The sequence below is a fragment of the Crocodylus siamensis genome, chromosome 11 (genome assembly GCF_052110815.1).
Source record: "Crocodylus siamensis isolate JL-2025a chromosome 11, ASM5211081v1, whole genome shotgun sequence".
In the NCBI taxonomy this organism is placed as follows: Eukaryota; Metazoa; Chordata; order Crocodylia; family Crocodylidae; genus Crocodylus; species Crocodylus siamensis.
This window is the reverse complement of record NC_143405.1, coordinates 51,937,874-51,959,372: the sequence shown is the minus strand read 5'-3', so window position 1 is coordinate 51,959,372 and position 21,499 is coordinate 51,937,874. Positions and strand designations below refer to the sequence as shown.

Genomic DNA, 21,499 nt, shown 5'->3' with positions numbered 1-21,499 from the left:
GTCAGTGCTGCCTCAACAAGGAGATTAAATAAACAGACACACACACAATAGGGAGGGGAGAGAAGTAAAACAACAAAGCAAAGGGTTTGAGGGAGATTTCAGTCCAGGGTCTTCTTTATAAGAATCAAAAGAGTTAATACAAGCTCAGCAGGAGACTGAAAATTCATGCAAGAACTCCTACAGTCTTGAGTGCCCTAACGTGTCACAGTGGCCAGCTTGGCTTGCTGGATAAATATACATTTTAGAGGACTGATTAACTGGGTGTCTTGCAGACACTTCCCCTAGAACTTTCCAGCCAACCTGACCTCTGTTGCTGGATCAGGGGAAAAGGATCTGGATTTTAAAAATGCTCCCATGCAGAGCTGGTGCAGCATTTGCTTCTCAGCAGATATACTGCAGGTGTTTGTTCTCTTGATAACCTGGAAAGAGTTGCAGCTGTTTAATTAGTTTAGCTAAGGTTGCTGTACATGGGGCTCTGTTCTCAGACCTTAGCTCTGCAAGCAGCTCTGCTGAAATCAGTGGAAAATTTAGAAAGGACTTGTTCCCTAGTTAGCAGCTATTCCAATGGGGCAAAACTAGAACCAGACACTGAATTAAAATCTACATGAACTCCAAGGAATTGCAGATCCAGATGTGAGCTCAGTGAAGGCCTCGTCCCCATGTGGTTGATCAGCTCAGACAGGACAACCCCTGGTTTTCAGACAGCAAAGTTGTGGGGGAACTGAGTGTGGAAAAGACTTGGTGAAATGTCTCTGACAGAGCTCAGTGAGTTCTGCCTTCATTATGCTCACTCTGTACCTTATTTGAGGAGCATGTGCTTGGTAAACAGTGATATTAGTAAGTCCAGCGCCTTTGTTGTGTCCCATGTAGTCAATGTATTCTGCCTGCCACAGACAGTGGTACCCTCTGCATTCATACTGCTCCACTGGCTCCCTCTTCTCCACCTCAGTGAGTTCAAGTGTGTCCTTATCCCCCAGACTCTGAGTAAGGTCCCCTCCATACATCTCTGCCCTACAGCAAACTAGGATCTTTAGTAAAAGGGCCTCTAAAATGGTAGCATCTCATCAGAGACAACTACCCACAGGATTAAGAGTCTGGCACAGAGTTTGGTTTCAGGACACAGGGCCCAAGAGCACGAGGGCAGGAGCTTGTTCTTGTTAACAATGCTGTCATTCAATCAATGGCCCACAAGCCCTGCAAAGCTGCTGCAGAGCAATCCAGGACACCGATTCCCTCTTTCCCCTGTCAAATTGCATGCGCATGCTGGAGAAGGGATGAGAACAAATGCTAGGCCTTGAGAGAGTGGGAGAGGAGCAGACACCAGGACACTGTGGGAACCAGTTCCCAAAATATCCACCCAAAGGAAAACAGAAAAGCTCCCAGTTGCTTCCCAGATGTGCTTTGGCAGAGACACCTGCAGTACCCTGTGCCAGCCTGTACCCCAGCCACAGAAAACACAACTCTCCCCTCTTTGCAAACCAATAGCTCGTCTGTTTATGTCAAGGTACAAGCAGCTACTCTTAGGTCGAAGAACACAACCTTGTGTTTGTCAGCAAAGCTGCACATTCCACTTGGAGGTTTCTTATCATAAAAATCAATCCAGTAACGTTAAATGGTGTCTAAAAAGCCTTCTATGAACTCAAGCATTTCTTCTGGATTTAACAAGAGGTTCCTGTGCACAGGCAGAGCTTGATTATCAAATAATTACGGATTAATACATTCATATTTACAGGTTCTCAGTCACCCCCTCTACTGTCCCTCACTATCATATAGCTCCTCTCTTTAGGCTGACAATCTGCAGATCCTGGCCCTAACTAAAATCCTAGCTTGTGTCCCTGACATCTCGTGAATATTCAACCATAAGCTCAAACTCCATGTGGCTGCAGCAGAGCTCTGAAACCCATCACCACCTAGCCTTTCCTGTCATTTACCTTCTTCATCACTGGATAATAGCTTCTTCCTCCTTGTATTCAGGCCCTTCACATGGTTCATCAGATTTGACTTAGATCCCTCTAGGTCCTCATTTCCAGTTTATGTTTTAGCCTTGTTTAACAACCCAAAGATACAGGCTTTCCTATGCATTGACACACCAAAATGTCTCATCCAGGACCTTCTCATCTGATTTCTGGATTACTCCAACAGTTCTCTCCAGCCCTGATCAAGGCAGCTTGCCCTACTCATGCCCATTCAGAAAGCTGCTGCTATGATCATTCTCCACTTGTTGCTTTGACCACCTCGCCCTGCTCTATGAATCCCTCCATTACTATCCTTTTTTCCATCAAATGTAAACTATCTGTCTTCCCTTGCAAGGCACGCAGATCAGGAAAGTGTGTGAGAATGGGTATTTGCCTGCAGGCTGCAGCCTGACTGGCATGTTGGCTTGTAGTAATTGTGCATTCACATGCTGGCATACATTGGCACATGCATCTTTTAATGATTTGTCTTATTTAAACTGAAATGTACACCTAGAAAATATCAATCACCACCTAGCTCTAAATGGCTCTGCCGGCACTGGCTGTAAGCTCAAGAGATGCAAGCTCAAGAGACATCCAAATCCTCAGGATCCTTACCCAGCTTCTCATCTGTCCCTACCAGGGCAAGTCTCCCACGGACCCCAGAAGGATTCTGGTCTGAGTACAGGCTGAGGCTACAGGCACACAAGCCAGGTACTGTGTGAATTGATGTACCACCAGGTGCTGTCTGTAGGTGCAGACAGAAAAGACAATTTCCGCTCAGTCTGGCCCCTGAAAGTGCTCTACAGCTATGAGCTAACACAAGTGCGCTGCTGCAGAGCGCTTTAAAAGGGCTCAGTCCCATGAAAATCTGAACCCTCATGGTATTATGGGGGGCTTCAAACCACCCACTGCACCTGAGTAACCCCCAGAACGAGGGGGTTTTCCTTTTCCCCCCTTCCCATTCTGAAAACAGCGTCAGGGCTGGGAGAGGACAGGGGTGTTGCTAGGGGAGAGTGGCAGCAGGCTGCAACCGCTTTAAACAATAGCTTGATTCTCCGGCCCCTGAGACCCACCAGTGAACATCCGTTAGGTCCAGGGGATCGTTGCAACTCATGGTGCTTCCTTTGAAGCGCCACGGGTTACAGTAGGCAGCTGTTCTGTCTCCACTGTTCATGTACACTTTTACCCTCCAGTAAATGCAAAGGAACTTGCCCCATTTTCACTGAGGGTCAGGCCACCTCACTCACCTCCACACGGCAGAGTAACTGAGGTGCTGCCAGGTCAAGCCCTAAGCTACCTCACATGAATTGCTCAGGGGCTCATGGTCTCAGCAAGGCCCTCAAATTTGCCCTTCTGGAGGTGACTACCTTTGGCAGCACTGGTCTTGTCTGATTAATTTAATCCTCAGCAATTTAGGTACTGCGTTCCCTTGGCGGTACAAGGCTTCCAGAGGCTGAAGAAACTGTGAAGTGAAGCTGTGGTCAAGGGGTCACAGAGAAGGCTAGGCCTTCCCTTGAGGAGCAAAAGCAAAATACTCAGGCAGTAGGTATAAAATGCTCCATGAATGATTTTTTTCTACCCTGAAGGGTGGTAGCATAAAGCCGGGGCTTGGAGTTCCCCTCCCATGTGCATTCAGCCACACGAAATGTAGGCTTTGTAATGCACAGAGCCAGCACCTGCCCTTCTTCCCAGCAAGGTGAGAATCGGATCCCATGCAAGCCAAAAGAATGACTCAGGAGTTACTCCTGGGCGAACAGAAGCAGAGTGCGGCCCACGAAAGGGAACTGGCCTCTGAGTGGAGGGACATGCACAAGCTGAATCCTAATCCAATTTAGCTTATCTCTGGATTCCTTTTGTGACCATGTAAGATTGTCATTCACTGTAACCCCAGGATATGTTCTGTGGGACACTGTGATTGTGCGCAAACACAGGCACAATTATGAACATGATGTAATGGTTTGTTATTTCGGAAAAGACTTGCATCTCATACTGGGTGCTGAGACTTGCTGTGTATCCCTGACTGGGGGGTTATTTTTAGAATAGCAGGCTCTCTGTCTCTGTCTGTCTATGCTATTTCTAAGCATCCATCACTGAACCACACAGTCCTCTCTCAGGAAATAAATGTTGGAGGTGGGGTGTCAAAATGGAAAAGGGTCTTCAGGACCGGACCATCCAGCGAGATAGAAGAAGGGAAAGGCTGTGTGGTGGCACGGTAGTCCATTCGCTCTTCCAGTGCAGGATTATTCTCTGCCAGATACTTGCCAGTGCTTTTGTTGCTTAGTTTTTAAGCCAGATATATTACTACTGCGAAGGCGTTGAATGCCCTCACCTTGCAGTGTTTGTTCATATGACTCTTTGGGGAATCACTGTTGTTTGTTCCAATAGCAGTGCTTGTTCAGGAAAAAAAAGGCATTTATTCATGAGCATATAATGAACTCCACCATCAATCTCCAGCGGAGAGAGAACCCAAGGTTTTCAACACTGCTCTTCACTGCTTGAAATAAAAGGAATAACTCTTAACCGGTAGCAGGAGAAGACTCATGACCTCTGCAGAAACCAGGCACAAGCAAGTGTCTTGTGAGCAAAGGGAAGTTATTCACTGTTTGCTTTTACTTCTCCTTTTACTACTGCTTCTCACGTGATTTCAGCGCCCAATCCCACAGAACAAATAGCACATAGTCCACTAGGCCAGATTTTCAAAGGAGCTGAGCTCCCATCTAGGCAGCAAAACAAATGGCTGGGTTTTCAAATAGGCACAGCATACAGCATGCTGAGCACATTTGAAAATGCGGCCCTGGGCGACAAGTCATGAACAAAGCCAGGGCTGCGATTTTAAACTGCACAGGAATTACAAACAGCTCAGAGATCTGTAAAAATCAAAATCTCTTCACAAATGGTTCACAATCAGGAAAAAAGGTAAATCTCCCAGGAATATTATTCTCAAAGAATACTTGACCAGCTGTGACCCAACATGCACAGGAAGCCTTTCACACTGTTTTGATATAGAAAGCATTGTGTAAGATAAAGTTGCTTTGTATTCATCATATCTGCCTCACTTGCTTAATGAATTCTCAGTGTTCCACTAACTTCCATAAAGAGAGTTAGGAGACAAAGGGATGCAGATGCACAGCAATCAGATCTCTGAGGTCAAGTCTGGAAGGTGAGAATGGAAAATCTGACAGAGAAGCAAGAGTGCATAAAGGTAACAAGCAAAGGGAATCTGAATACACTTGAAAGAGGCCCCAACACCAGTGCCAAAGAAATATTCAATTTAAAATGTGGAAGCTTGGCTTTGGTGTATGGTAGACTGATTGCTGAAAGGCCAATTTTATTTAAATTAACTTCAATTTAAATTTCAGAAGCAGGAGCATGCCGGCTGTCTGTGATCTGGAAAATGGTCTTTTTCTTCTGTAGACCAGCACTTGCCAATGTTGCTCTAGCAAGTTAGCTGCCATTTTATTAACGTACCACAACAGCCTAGTAAAAGCTAAATGAATTGTAAAGCAGCGCTACATTTATTTTATTGCTTAAGCCCAGGCATCCCAGGATACCTGGAAATAAAGGCATCGCTCCAATTCTGAATGGTAATACAGAGCCAAGAGACAAAGCCTGCTAAAATGACCAGGAAAGCTTAATACTTTCCCTGGAAATACCCTCCACATGGATGACTATTTACCTTGTTATGAATCACACATTCACGCACTCCTTAGAGACCCAGAGATAAACTGAGGAAAGGTGCTGGACTGAAAGCGCAGGAAAATGAACTCTCTAGCTATGAGTATAACACAGTGTATGCTTTCCTGGCTTTATCACACTCTTATCCCTCCTTCCTAAGCCTTTCTAGGAAGAAGAGGGCAGACTAGCCTCCATTCCAGCACCAAGTCTTACCCCTCCAGCTGCAGCTGCTAACAAAGGTGTCAGCTGGTGTGTGGGTGCCACACGGTTTTGTAATGTGCCCGGGAAGGGGAATCTGAGACCACAACACCACTTTGCACAGCTCAGTGAACAGCCATCCTAGCATAAACACTTCCAGTTACTACTTGACATGACAGTGTGACCTAACACAGCAGCTAAGAACTACTGGGCTCTACCCCAACTCTGCTACCAACTCTCTTATGTGCCCTTGGGCAAGTTACTTTACCTCAGTTTTCCCATCTGTAAAGAATACTTATTTGCCCAAGGGTAGGGGCTACAAAAGTCCTAAATCTATTGTTACTAAATGAAGACAGGTTCAAACAGGTGATTTTGACACCAGAGGTTGTATATTCCATGTCCTAAAGCAGGGATCGACGTCCTTCTAGGAATGGTGGGCAACTTTTATGAAGTAGCATCCGAAAGTGAGCTGCCACTTCCAACCTGATCATCACACTGCTCCCCCTGGCCACCACCAACCAGTCACCGATGTCCTGGTTTCATGGGCCAGATCCAATTGTTTGGTGGGCTAAATCCATCCTACAGGCCACAGGTTGCCCACCCCTGTCCTAATCCATCCAGACAGTGCTCCACAGAGACAGAACCCAAGAGCACGCCGGCATACAGAACGCCACTGCTACTGTGCGCTGACAGCTTCCCATCTACAAATCACCATGTATGTCACAGAGTAGATAAGCATTATAACTTTCATTTTACACTTGGGAATCTGAGGCAAACCACGATGAAGTGACCTTAGCAGCATAATGAAGGCTGAGCGGCAAGTCAGAGACCCTTAATCCTCTCCATTTCCTAAACTGACTTCTAAAGCCGACAGCAACCACTCCCAGCTGTCTTTCCCCCAGGAAAAGGGAAAAAAAACCCCATAGATATGATGCAGCAAAGAGATGAGATCATTTCCAACAGCAAAGTGTGATGTTCCTTACCTTCACATGTAGAGCATCCTCACACTCTGAGGAATTGGAAACGCAGGTGTATCTCCTGGAGCACCAGTAGCACTTCCATTTAGTCGAGAGACAGTTGGTACACCTGGAATACATAAGATCATCTTCACCTTTTAAAGACTGCACAGATTTTGGTCCTTAAGTGTCAGGTTATAGCTTCACATGCACTTCTCACCACTATGTTGTGTTTTTTACGGTCTGTAGGACAAATCTACTCACTGAAAATCAGCACTGCCCTTTATCTATGAGGACTACAGAGCCACAGAAGGTCCTACTGAGTCTATGTCAGGACTCAGGCTCAAACCCCCAGCACTAGGAACCAAGCACTAGCTCAGCCCTCCACCAGGCCATGGCTCATGATGGAAGAGTGTCAAGTAAGGGGAGGAAGACCTTCTACCACTGGTGGCCTTCCTTGCCACTGCCTTCCCTGAACAGCTGTGGCCTGGTGGAGGGCTAAGCTAGTGCTCGAGTCCCAGGGGCAGGGGCTTGGGACTGATTTCTAGCAATCTATTCCTCTGAGCCTGCCTCAAGGTGGGGAAAGATTTATTTACAAACAAATAGAGATGGCAATGCCATTAAAAGAGGCCATCCCACACCCAAAAGCTCTAGGCTACAGAGAGCTCCTTTGACAGCAGATGCTCTTTGATTCTTTCCCTGTTTTAACCATGTTTTTTACGCTGAATTTTTCCATTAAGTCAGGCAAAGTCAGTGCACTGGCTTATCTGCCTCTTGCAATGACTTTGTACAGAGTGGGCATTGGTGTCACAGGGCCCTTTAGTACTTGCGCCAATACGCTGTGATTCAAACTCGTCAGAGTAGACTCAATTAATCGAGTCTGCTGGACTGTTCTAACCAGAACGCTCCGGTGTGCTGCAGCATCTCATGTATTCAACATCCCTATGATTCAAAATGGTGGCTGGGGTGTTTTAACTACAGCTTGTCGAACAAGCTTTAGTTAACGCATCCCTGCTGCCATTTTGAAATGAGGGATGCTGAATACACAAGAGGTTGTGGGCTCTCAAGAGCTGCTCTAATTAAAATGCCCCCCAGTACTCACCCTGGAGCACGTGTATACGTGCCCACAGTAACTAAGCTATGTTGCTCTACCTTTGAAAATTCACGTCAAATTCCAAGGATCAAATCCAGGGGGTAGCCCCAGTAAATTGACTGACAACTATGTGGCTGTTCCCATGCAGCTCTGGAAATGTAGAAGATATGTCTCAACCATGTCAAATGTATGGACTGGTTGTTGTTCAACTGTGTCTAGGTTGAACTCTTAAAAGCTAGAGGACAAACTTATCCACCCCTGAAGACTATAAGAAGAGGGATGGGAGCCAAGGACAAAGACACTGCTTGTCCTAAAACTGCCTGACTCCTGCTCTGACTCTCTTTGCTGTCCCCAGTGAGGCCTCATCCATCTTCTCAACCCTTTCTTGACTCTTCCACACCCACTAAAAGGTCCCCCACATCCAGCAGCCAAATAGCCATGTGCTGCTGGCTTAAATCACTGCAGAAAATGGCTCTGGGCTTCAAGCCTGTTTGTTTGTACCCTAGACCCTGCTTCCTGCCATGACTCCTCCTCATACCAGGGTGGTTTCCAGCTTGAGGTCAGGAACTGGCAGAGGAATGTGTCAGAGGCAGCCATGAGACGATGAGCTTTCTATGGGGAAAATGCGGGTGAGCGGATGACAGTCCACCGGCAATCTGAAGGCATGAGTTCAGCTCTCGTATTTTCAGCTCTTGCATTTTCTCCTCACAGCCAGAAACCCTTCCTCTCCTCAATAAAGCATCCTCTAGACACCTCCACAAAACCCTAAGATACTGCCCAGGCCGCAAGGGAGAGGACACTTCCAAGGTCTGATTATATTATGGTGCTAAAGTTTCTATAAACTCCAGAGATTCATTTAGATAAGATTAAATTAATTTACCCCAGATCCCTCTGTGTGCACCCTTCCCATATATTAGATGCACAAACAGATTAGACAATGAGCACTAAAAACTTGGATATCAGCCAGCAATCTAAGGGTTAATTAAAAAATCTTTCAAATAAAAATATTATTCATGTTTTAAAAAAAATAACAAGAAGAAGCCAAGCTATATCGAAATGTCCAGATGGCTTGAGAAGCTGCTAGGACCCTTTCTTTGTAAATCCCTGGCAAGCCACAGTCTCTATCCTGCCAAAGCCTGCCCAGGATTCAAACGGTCCTGCTGGCAGGAAGACTCCTCTCACTCAATTAACCCCACACAGTAAGGGCTCTCGGACTATGCACACACACTTCTCTGAATTGTTCAGTTTACTCGGTTCCCCTGGTGCAGTGGTACTCAACCTCTGGCCTGCAGGCAGCACACAAAGCTATGCCATCAGGCCCATGGGGCTCTGCATGGGTCTGGAAATTTGGTGGTGGGGGAACAATGGCCAGGGGAGCAATTAACACTGCTACAATTCCCCTGCTGCCAAACATTAGGGCCCATGGGGAGACCTGTGGGCTGGATGACATGACTTTGTGTGCTAGACTGTGCAGAGTTGGGCTGGCGCAGAGGGGTTGCACTGGATCACACCTGTGCATTGACCTGGTGAGGAATTTGGCCCGTGGACCAGCCCCGTGTGACTCATTGGGCTCGCAGGGCCAGGGAAGTTGAGCTCCACTGCAGTCAGTGCTCAAACCCGAGGCAATGCAGAGCAACCTACTGCTTGTCAACGCTCTGCCTGGTTTCCCACCTCCAGCTCCTTCCTCCTGCTGCTTTAATTCAGCTACATGGAGACCATCACTTACGCTGTCTTGGGGTAAACGTTGCCAGTTCTTTTGCAATCATAGATGGTGAAATTGGTCCAGACAATATTTTTCCCGTTGACTCGGAGTGCAGTTTCAATGATCACGTGGTCTGAAACAGGCAAGCCAAAGAAAATTGGACTGTAAGAGAGGTTCTCTTCAGCACTCAGGCTTAGAGGACACAATGAGCTTCTGAGAAAACAAGCGTCCACATCGGTGGTTGTTTTCTCTGGAGTTTCCTCTGGGCTGCCTCACAGAGTTTGGACATACTTTCACCCTTTGCCCTCTGACTTTAAACCCTGTGCTCTCAAATCAAGGCCTTACAACACAGCCATCCACAGTAAGAAGAAAGCTTCAGAACTTTATCAAAACATTCCCAAGCACCGTGCAAGTGTCAATAAGCAAAGTTAATTAGCAGCTTTGTCTACACTAGGTGCTAAATGGCATTTAAAAATACATTAATTAAAACATTTCAGTTAACATCTTTTAAACCCCAACTCATTTTCTCAGCAACGACAAATTGGTAGAAAATAATAAAAGATCCCCTTTTTTGACTAGTAACATTTGTACACTACATTCCTCTGGCTGTTTTACTTAATTGCTTAATTTTCTTGCAATCTAACGATAAATGCACCTAGGTGGAGAGTCAATTCTTATTCCTGGAGACGCATAATAAATCAATAGCTTAGATTCCAGAAATTAGTTTGGACATTGCTATAAACAAAAATGCAAAGGACTTAATTAACTTGTAAGCTTCCTACAGCCAGAGAGAAGAGCAATGTCTTTTCTTAAACCTGCCTTGCTATGGGTTAAGTTTTTGTGTTGTTCCTATTGAAGTCATCAATTAAAGCTCTGGTGAGTTCAGTGGAGCAAGCAGGCCAATAATGAGTGCTTCTGAAAATGATGGCCCTACTTTTCAAAAGCAGTTACAAACTTTGGATGCCTCAGTTTTGAGCAGTCAGCATCAGAAACCTCAGGCCCAGTGCTGTAGCAAAGAAGTCTGGTGTCTGGGGAAAGCCTGCAGCAGCAGCCCACCCTCACCCTCACCCTGCGCACAGATCTGGGGGGCACCCCCCATACTTACCCGGGGGTGCACATAGAGGTGGGTCCCTCCTTCCCCCCATCCCGGCACCCCCCACAAACGAGCTGCTTGCTGCTCCGTCTCACTCCCTGCCCCAGCTGGGCAGTGCCTCTTGGCGCCCCTTTGCTTTGGTGCCCAGGGCAGTCGCCTCGCTCCCCCCTACCTTGCTATGGTACTGACCAGGCCTGATTTGCAAAGGCAAATGGGCATCAAGAATTCTCACTGGCTTCCAGTGGGACTGTAGATGTTCAGCATTTTGAAATTCAGGCTCCAGCAGTCTCCAGCTGGGCACCCAATTTTGGAGGCATGCAGAACAAGAGGCCATGCTTGAAGATTTTAGTTTTAGTCTACTGGAAGGAACAGTGTGAAAATGGGATTGGAGTTCCTGAGTTGTCTCAGATCCCACTTTAGCTTTGCTTCAGCAGTGTAACGTGCATGTAGAAAGGATGTCAAATAGTAATGATTGTGGCAGAAGGCCATCTCTGTTTCTCTCCAAAAACTCTGCTCTGTGACAATTTGGTTAGGATAGGCCCTGCAGAGGGTACACACCTTACCCTATCTCTTTAGGTAGCCTGGGCTGGATACATTCCTGGGGGAGGGGGGAAACCTGCTCCCCCTGCCTACGGGACTGGCATCACATACCTGGGTGAGAGGTTTGGGCTCCCTGGGGAGTTAGGGACTGTAAGTCTGCCCAGCAACTAGTGATGCATTTCAAATTGGTTGGCTGACAGCCAACAGGTGCTGGGCTCCATTGGACCAGGTAAATGAGGTCATAAGGGCTACATAAGTTAAGGAGTGCCCAGGAGGAGGGGGCAGCATCCATGTGGAGTGGGGGGGGAAGAGAGAGAGAGAGAGAAAAGAGCTGGACCATCTGAAACTTGCTCTCTCCCTCAAAACTCGTGATTTCCCCCTCCAGAGGCAATCTCCACCTGCCTCTGGATGATACTTGTGAGTAAGCTACCTGAGATCTAACTAGCTATAGCTTGCAGTAACTCAGATGCATGATCAGAGGCTACCAACCCATGCCAGTTTGCTCTATGGGATTTCTCTGATATTGCTCTACCCTGTACCTTATTCCAGCCCTACCCCTTGTAACCAGTAAAGTTCTCCTTTGTACCTAGCGTGGGAGACTTATTGGGTATGAGTCTAGACTATGCCTTGGGGTCCCCTCAGTTTGGCTGACTAGGGGAGACCACTACTTGTGCTTCTGATTGAGGGAAGCACCCCCAAGTGCTTGCAGTGAGAGTCAAGTACCCTCGAGGGCTACTAGGCCTGTGTTTCCCAGGGTGCACAGAGCCAGAAACAAGCCCATCCCTGGGTGGTGGCAGTGTTATCCCCAGGCTAGCAGGTGTGCTCCAGGAAGGGGTTTCGGCCAGACATGAGGTGCCCCCAGGGAGGCACTCGGAGTCTGGAAGATGGGCAGGTGCAGCGAGGTGGGTGGCTCAACGCAGGAGCACCCCCCACTGGCCCACCACAATGATTACAACTGAAAGAATGGTTTGGGGTTTTTTTTGTGGACTCAGGCCTGTAGATTTATGAACCTTGTAATAGAAAACTAAAAAAAAAGAGGGCATTTTATGCAAGCAGCACTGGCAACTACCTGAATTGGCTTTTAAATTTCATCAGTTAAAAAGATGTTTTTGAAAACACTATCAACTCATGTTAGGATAGTAGAAACCTTTCATGAACATTCACCAGTGATTACAGTGTGACATTTTATACACTGCTGAAACTGCTTAGCTCTTCTTTTTAAGGTTTTCTATAAATAGCATTATTTGCAAAAAAATGATCTCTTAGCTGCTGTACCAATAAAAGAAATTTAAAAATTGCTTCCATAAAAGAGCATTTGGCATCTGCTAAAAGTTAGTTCTTTGTTACATACCTTGATTGGGTGGGAATGCTGGATATTTCTCTCTTGGAAAAAGATCACAATAAATTATATCATTTGAGGCAGCTCTGGCTACTGTGTAGATATTATTTCCATAATCACAAAACATCTCTGTTCCGTTCAGCATTGGGATACTTCCATTTAGTTGGATTATCGTGCCCTAAATTTGGATGAAAAGTTCAATTAATGCTATAGAAATGACTATGGAAAATGACTACAAGACTTTGATGAGGTTATTTAAGCTCCTTAAAAACTAACCAGCTCAGCAAAAAAAAATCTACTGCACATGAGAAATTGCCATAGTAATACAAACTTTGCCACTATAGTTTCCTGTTCTTTCCATAGCAAATATATAGGGTATATTTACAGTCCAACATTAGAAATGAACCATAGGATTTCTTTATCCATATGGGTGCTCAAACACAAACACAGCTAAGCATGCGTGTCACTATGTAACTCTGAACTGCTCCCGTTCTATTATATTACCTGCTCTGCCATCACATCTTGATTTTCAGGCTGGTACCAACCTGTATAATAGGCACATGCCAAGCACACCCATCTACTCCCACTGAGGAGACCACATAGTTCGTGGTCTCCCCACCACACATGAGAGATGAGTTCCTCAAGGAAGGTAAGGGAAGCAGGCAGGGCAGCTGTGCTAGCTACGCCATTCTGGCTGGAGGGCTGATGCTTTCCATAGGGCAATCCAAGCATATTTTTCTTGGTTCATTTTCTATTTTGAATGTTGATGCAGGAGCAGCTCAAGGAATGGAAGGCTTCAAGAGAGGCACTTTCCTCTTGTACCTGATCTTAAAACAAGGACTAACATCTTCACAAACAGAACTCCACTGCAGCCCTAGGGTTACACCAGCAGACAGTCTGGCTCCGTAAAAGGTTTTTCCTTTTTGATACCAATGAGTCTCCTGTGGTTTTTGTGGATATGGCCAAGCTCAAACCAGTCTCTGAACACTTCCCCTGAGCTGTGGGGAAGCTCAGTGACAGATGCAAACTCTGAAGCACTGCACTGTCTCTAAATATCACTAGACACAAGTTTGCTGAAGATCCAATACTGTGATGAAAATGAGATGCAGACAGCCACCCTTCAACCCTGCTGTGCCCAGGCATGGAGATACAAAGCCAGAACTTGTGCGTGAGCTTCTCATTCACTGAAAAAATAGTTTTTGGGGGAAAGAGAGAGAGTTTTATAAAAAAAGTTTAAACAAAAGGACAGAGCCAGTGAGGATACCCTGGAAGTGCCTTAAGCTGCTGCTCTGCGCATGCTGGACACCCCAGCTTTGAGCCTGATGCTAACGGTGCTTCCATGACATTCTCACCCCTCCTGTCCAGCGCAGAGAAAGAGTTTGTGGGCGAGGTTGATTTCCTCAGCAGTACGACTGAGCACTCTGCTGCCCTGCTTTAAATACCTAAAGTGACTTAAGAGTCTAAATCCTATCTTCAGAAGGGCTTTATGATTTAACAGTCCTCCTGAATGTGTGCCTGTGGGAATAAATCACTTCTGAAAACAGAATTTAGGAGCTGTTAAAAACTTTGCCTCAGTCCTGCAGTGTAAATAATGCTGAGGATCCTCAACTGACCAGTCTCACAGCTAGAAGCAAAGCAGTGGGAAGTCACTGGCACTGACAAGAACATCAGATGGGACCAGTCTGGCAAAATGGTTGTGCAGCTTGCAACATGCCTAGAGCTCCTGTTCTAAACTGAGTATTTGTGAGCATATTTGTGAGCACGGAGCACAGACTGTGCCAGGACCTACAGCGTGTTATTAATTAGTGTCTACATTAGACATACCGAGTTTGTGTCTTCAATATTAATTTCAGATGGCAGGATGGTCATAGAGGGACAGCGCTCCACACCCTCACTTGCACTCGTCCAGAAATTTGACTCAGCAGAATTCATACATTCGTGCTGCAGGGAGCACCTGAAATACAGACAGATGCAATGTATGGTAGCACATCGTCAGAACAGTTAAAAAACTGCTGTGATAATTATAAACAAGATCCTAAGGTAATCTTGAGTCCTCTTTCCAGTTCTCCAACCCCTAGATTTGAGCTGAATACGTCTGGCTCTATTTAGTAGATATGATCCCCATGATATGAAAAGAGCACTCTTGTTAGCATCAATAGGAGCTATGCACATCAGCTGGGAAAAGATTAGAGTGCACTGACTGAATCTGGAACAAGAGAGAATAATAGCTGTGGGTGCATGTTTTGACAACCTAAGAAAGATGGGGCAAATGTTACAACCCTCCCATGCCTTTACAACGAAGCAATATTTGACTGGCTTTGTTTGAGCAAGTCTCCTAGGCATGCACAACAGAAGACACAAGTCCTACCTGGTCTCCATTGTGCACCATCCACAATACGCATCAGCCGCAGCCAGGCACTCCGTGCAAGTTGCATATTGGTTACAGACAGCCACCTTCACCCGGGTCATCTGTGCAACAGACCTTTATTATTTCCAAATACTTTAAGATGTCATCAAACAGTTAAAATTTTGGGGGTGCACTCACCTCTTGGTAAGGGCAAGGAAACCCCTTGCAAACAGTAATGAGCAGTACAAATGGCAGAAGCAGTCTTTTAAATTCAGCTAGGCAAGGCACTGAGAAATATGCAACAGGGAGCAATTCTGCTCTGCTGGGGTCATGGGCAGACTCTTGCACTACTCTGTTCCACGGTGCTGTGAATAACAGGAGCTCTGTCTAGAAAGGCCTTTGTCCCTTGTCATCCCATTTTTGGGGACAACAGCAAGACAGGAGACATTACAGCAATTGTGGTTTGATGGTTTAGAGGAGACATTTTTTACTGTTGTTTCATCTCGTATCTCTTGGTTACCAATGTGAAAAGCTCAGTTTTCATACTTCCTAGACAGTGCTGAGCAATGTTTGCATATTTACAAAATGACCAGAATTTTCCTGGGAATGCAAAAAATCTGCTTGCCAGGCCATATGTGCAACACTGTTAGAGGAACCTCTGCTGACTTGTTCTGGAAGAGCCATTTGCTCTGCCTCAGGCTGGAGGAATGAATTTGCCTATCTGCTTTCTCTCCTGGATTCAAACCCCTCAGGTAGGGAAGGATGTGTGTAATGTGTTAATTTAGGGGCTGACATGGCAAGGTGCTGAGAGCGCTCAGATCTCAGAAGTCACTGAGCACCCCACACAAGTGGTCACTCAGGCCAGCACCTCCTCTCATTATCCTCTGTGGTTTCCTGCCCTCGCATATGTGGTATGCAGCCTCCTCCACACACACATTAAGTTTCCCAACATGTAAATTCTGCTGGAAAAGCAAATGGACCTGGCCTAACGGAAAGGAAAGGCTCAAGCTAGACAATCTGAGGCCCTGGCCTGAGGGTTTTAACTGGTCCAGGATAAGGCCCACAGCACGTATCTGTGTGTGCTGGGAAGTGCTTGTGAAATGTGGGAAGGGTCTGAGGTCTTAGTTAAACAGGAACTCTGGGAAAGTTGTGTCAAATGCTAATGACTAGTCTCCTGGGAATTAGGGCAGGAAAATATCACTCTGAGGTAGAAAAGTAGTGGTTGTGCATCTCTTTCATCAGATAAAAATGCAATTTGGGGCAGAAAGGCAGCAAGTGCTGAACTCCATTCCCCCTCAGCCAGTCACATGACGGATGGCAAACGCAGACCTCATGCTTGGAGCTGCTGGGAACTATTTACCATTCTTCAAAGAAAGGGCTTCCCTCCTCCAGCTCAGCGTGCAGGTTGGTCGGTCCTGTGAAACCTGCCCTCAGAATCGGCTCCCCTCCACCCCAAGGAAACACTTTAAGTGACCTGTTAGAAGCATCCTTAAAGTTTCTAATCAAGGCTTGTTCAGCTTTCTGTCAAAGATCGGTATCTACTTAGTTCTGCCTGTCTCACAGGTGATTGCTTAAAGTATGTTCCCCAGCATATTATATCTTTACCTGTACAGCAAGGGGTGAATCAATTTGTGTAACAGGAAACACAAACCCTTGCCCCAAACTCCAGTGAATTGTTCAGGTTCAAGAGTTTGGTGAACTTTTATTCATTTTTATTTGAAATGGGGCTGGCATGAATTATAACTCAACCCCCCTGAAACCTGAGAAAATTCAGACCCACAACTGAATTTTGCTCTTGGATCTGGTCTCCATAACTAGCTGAAACAAAAGCTGGAGAATGGAACATTTCCCAAATTTTATAACCCTTGGATCTGCACTTTGAAGCTCAGACTCCTCAACACATTTTCAGGGTTTGTTCAGTATTCCCAGGTTTTGTTCAGTTTCTGTATTTCCAAGTTCTGTCCGGATTGAAACACGAATGCAAGATCCTTAGGCTGTGCTCAGACTATTTGTAGCCTGGCCAACAGGAAATGGCACCAAAAATCTCACAAAGAAGTCTTCTCCTGTGTTACTTCTAGCCCATACATGCAAACCCGAAGGCAGAGGTAATTTTGGAAAGGTTTGCGTTATACTTTAAAGGGATTCCTGATCTGTACCAAATTTCTAAGCCAGCCAAAATCCTTCCAGTCGGGACCCCACATACAGACCATACCCAAACAGTAGCATGTGTTTGTTTTCCCACAGTTAACAGGAAACTTTACTATCCCTCCACTGTTCTGCATTACTATTGCTGTGCCCACAGGGATAACCAAACTGGGGCAGCTTACTCCTAAATGACACACAGCTAAATCACCTAATTTAGTTTTAACTTACTACAAGATAAGGCACAGGGACAGTTACCACAAAACATCTAAGACACAATATCTCTGTGCCTGCACATGCAGGGAAACTGCAGACTTAGAGGAATTAGGTTCCCTGGGGGCTCATCACCCCATCTAACGCTGCCCCAACTGGGGTCCTGATCCCTAATCTGGAAGCTGCTGGGTTAAATGTTTTCCATGCCTGCCCATCACTGATGCTAAGAGAACATCAGCTAATGCTGGCTGTAAAGTCAAACAGACATTGCCAAATGGCTAATTTACCTGGAGCATATGAGTCTTACCTGATAGGATGTCATGAGATAGAGGTAGCTGGAATCGGAAGGATCGAACTGCATGATGGGATGGACAGGCTCCCCATAGGCCACTGAAATTGACTTCCTGCTGACAACCTTCATAGCTTCATTCAGGTTGATCTAAAACAAGACATGATTCATTGAGATCATTTTCCAGTGTTAGGGGGGAGGTGAGGGAACTAGCAAGGCTTTACATTTCCACAGCATCTTTAATCCCACAGTGCTTGTAAACTGCACACGCACAGCTTCCCTGGAATACAGGGACCTCCAGGGTGGCGGGAAGCAACTCCCTTGCACACAGAACATGCAGGAGGGGCAAAGAACTACTGCCGGGGTGAGCAAATCCCATCTCCTGTGGGGAAACACCAAGGACTTCCTGATCTCCAGCTAGTGCCTCACATCCAACGCTCCTGTTTAGTAAACTTTCTTCGGTGGGAGGAAGAAGATCCTGCCACTATAATGACCTGCAGCCCTTGATTCTGACCTCAGACCGGGAGATTCCATCTCACTACAGCAGGATTACCCCTGAAGAACCCCAGTGCCGGTGAAACCAGAACTAGCCCCTCATCACAGATACGGGGACATTAATATTATTATTATTTACTTGCAAATCTTTATCAAAACAGAGAAGATCAGTGAAGTTTCTGCATAAAAGGGGATCTTCTGTTCCCCGTGTGAGTCATGCATGCACACATTCCCGACCGAAAGAATCTTAGCTCAAGTGAACCATGACAGCTATGGGAAAGTGAACTGGAGTGTACTCTGCCTCACGAACCCCAGCTAAACTGTGGGGAATGATGGAAGAGACAGATGTGCATCAGACAATCTTTCTTGTCCCAGCAGGTTAAATGAGGAGTCGTGGAGAGGAAATAACAGAGGGGCTATGCAGCTTCATGGGATGGCTATTGTTGGTCCACAATCACACAGAAGGCAGGGGGAGTTCCTGCTTTACTCCTTGCAAAGTAAGTGTGCTCACAATGAGGACTACGTGTGCTCTCTTCCTGGGGTCTGGCTTCATGGAAAACTCAAACAATGAAACAAAACATGAGCATTATTAATTCATATTATTTGTGTTCCAGCAGCAGCCAGAGGTCCACTTGACATCAACATCCCTTTGTACTAGGTCATGTATACATTTACGTGACAACTTATTATCAGAATAAGTTAAAACAAAGTGTAGGACAAGGGAAATGCTGCTACTGCCATTTTATGAGGGACTAACGGACTTGCCAGAGGTCACTCAAGAAGTCTGGGAATGATCTCCTGACTCTTAGCTCAGTGCCTTAGCTATAAAAACAGCATTTTCTTCTTCTAGCAAAGTTTTCTTTCCCTGCTTTAGCCGTTCCTAAGGGCTTTTACCCTGCAAGGATCTCCATTCCTAGGTTCCTATGCCTCACTGCCCTTGTCTGCAGTAGATTTTTTGCCCTCATAACATTTCTATGATTGCTCCACAACGGTTGAGCCCCACCAGCAATTGGACTCCCAGTTCAGACAGGGCATCAGAGCTGCCAACACTGTTGCCAGGGTAGGAGACTCAGAGCAGGGCTGGACGACACACAGATGGCCCCTAATCTACACAGTGTACCGTTTCCACCACTGCAGGTGCATGATGTTACCGTGTATATGAGTTTGAATAGGCCAAGGGGTATGACGCCATTCAGCACAGTATTGCACTTTCTGAACTGCACCTTTTCCACAGAGCGCTGGATGTTATCGATGCAGTAGTCAGGGGATCTTCTGATTCTCCATTTAAGTCATAATAGAGTATAACTTTCTCCAAGCACTCATTACTTGCTCTATGTCTATAGATTGTGGCTTTGTACAATAAGAAATCATCTAATTTTCTGAAGTACCTACACATTTGTTCTTTGTCTCTCTCCCTTATAAAAAGACCTGTAACAGTCTTCAAAAGAAGCAAAACACAAAGGAATCTTTTCTCTTTATTTTCCAGTACTCAGCAGCATGAGCTGCAAGCAAGAACATTGCCAATCTCAAAAATCATAAGTTAAGGTTTATGGAGACATTATGATCTTCCCAAATTGGGTTCTTGTTCTGCAAACAGTCAACCTCTATCTGATGCTTTCATCACTGCTTTCTTTATTATGTACCATAGATTCCAGATAATCAAAACTTGACATCTTTTCAATAGCTTCTGCATCAATAATTCCCTTGTTATTTGGGTCATGTATCTCATTAATCATTATGATTACTACCATGCAGTACTAAACCTTTCCTAACACTGATTTTTTTTATTTGCTTAATATTCTTTGTTATTCTGCATTTCCACAAATTAATGAAGTATCATCTGCAGACCATATGATGGTTATATGACAGCCTGCAAATTCAATTCTTCCACAAAATCTTATGGTCCTTCTCTTATTACTGACCTAGTATGTACGTTGAAAAGTTGAGGAGACAGTATGCATCCTTGGCAACCACCACAGCTAGTCTTAAACCTTCTTGCCAAACCCACTGATGTTTTTACTGATGCTGGTTGGCCAATATACAGTGTTATTATCAGTTCCACAATGTGCTTAGGAAATCCCATTTCACACATCACTTTCTGACAGCATTTCATGATCAACACAGTCAAAGCCTTCTGCATAATTGACAAAACAGACACGAAAAAGTGATACTCTGTTCAGGATGATGTTCAATATCTGTAAGTTATTGATTTGGTTCTTTGTTCCTCTACCTTTTCTGAAACCAGGCTTTCTGAAGCTGCTTTCTCTTTTATTTTCTTGGCGAGTTTACTTCTGATAACATTAAGTAAGATGTTCTTTGTGTGGCTTATAAGGCTGATGGTTCGATCATTCTTGCGCTTTCATAAGTCATCATTTGTGAGGACTGGCATGAACACAGCAGTTCCAATCTCAAAGTCAGGCTTTAGAGCCCCACGCCTTTCTACGCAGCCTCCTCTATACCACCCTTTCCTGTCTTCCAGTTTCCCCGAGTGCTGCTGGTCTGTAATCAGCACCAGGTGGCTTCCCGTCCTTAATTTGCCTAAACACATCTTGCATCTCTTCTTCAAGGAGTGGGGGCTCCAGTAATCAGCTGCTTCCTTTCTCTTGGGCCTTGTTGTTCATTCTAATTCCAGCACACGACGTTCTGCCCGTCTTCCTTTTATATCTTCACTTCCAATCAATGGGAGACCACATCACTTTTTTTATGATGGACAGGGGCCCTTTCTTTTCCCCTGTTAGCTCTTACACAGTATTGCAAGTATACTTTAGCTTATTCTTGAGGGTTATTTTTTTATTGTTCCGCATCGCTGTTTATCCCATGATGATTTATCCCACTATAAAGTCTTTCTCCTCTCTCTAACAACCCACACGCTATTAGATTCCCTAGACTATCTAGTCCTTTGGCTTTGACCTTTCTGTGTTCTTTCACTAGATTTTCTGCTATTCACAGTGGCTCCTGCTTTATTTGTTTCGGGTATGTCTTTCAGCTAGTTTCTTCAATACCTGTGTTATGTCCTACCAATACTGAAAGACGTGTTGTTCATCTCCCATTTATAACAAAAAAGGTTTCAAGAATTGTTATCTCAGCTGAGCAATAGAGCAACGTTTTAGGGGAAAAGGGTGGAGTACACATTGTCAGAAAGATATCTTACACTCCCAGCTTGGAGATAGCTGGAGCTAACCTGGCTTACCCTCAGAGAAATTCCACCAAAATACCACTTAACTTCTGAGTTTTTATGCCTGGCATCAGGGTGAGTCAGCATAAAACTCAATGCTCCTGCGGTGGGTGCTAGACTCTCTCATTCTTTTCCATTACACTACAAGCTTAGCTGTTTAACAAGTCTTGTTTTCTCCCCTAATGACTCTATTGAATGTGGCACAGATAATGGTCCCCGTGAAGTGCCCTTCTGCAGACTATTTGATTAATTCCCCATATGACTGGCAGTCCTAATTGCTGCTAGGA

The 21,499-nt window shown here is 45.4% G+C and overlaps 1 protein-coding gene across 1 annotated transcript in view; it reads right to left on the bottom strand.

The window, feature by feature from the left end:
• PLXND1 (plexin D1) overlaps positions 1-21,499 on the bottom strand; it is a 117,637-nt gene that overhangs the window by 63,564 nt on the left and 32,574 nt on the right. Inside the window, exons 3-8 of the mRNA XM_090021360.1 lie at positions 17,561-17,692; positions 14,920-15,020; positions 14,376-14,505; positions 12,564-12,729; positions 9,604-9,712; positions 6,812-6,914 (exon numbers count right to left, since the gene is read on the bottom strand). Coding sequence (XP_089877486.1) covers positions 6,812-6,914; positions 9,604-9,712; positions 12,564-12,729; positions 14,376-14,505; positions 14,920-15,020; positions 17,561-17,692 — 741 coding nt within the window. The remainder of the gene's footprint in view (positions 1-6,811; positions 6,915-9,603; positions 9,713-12,563; positions 12,730-14,375; positions 14,506-14,919; positions 15,021-17,560; positions 17,693-21,499) is intronic.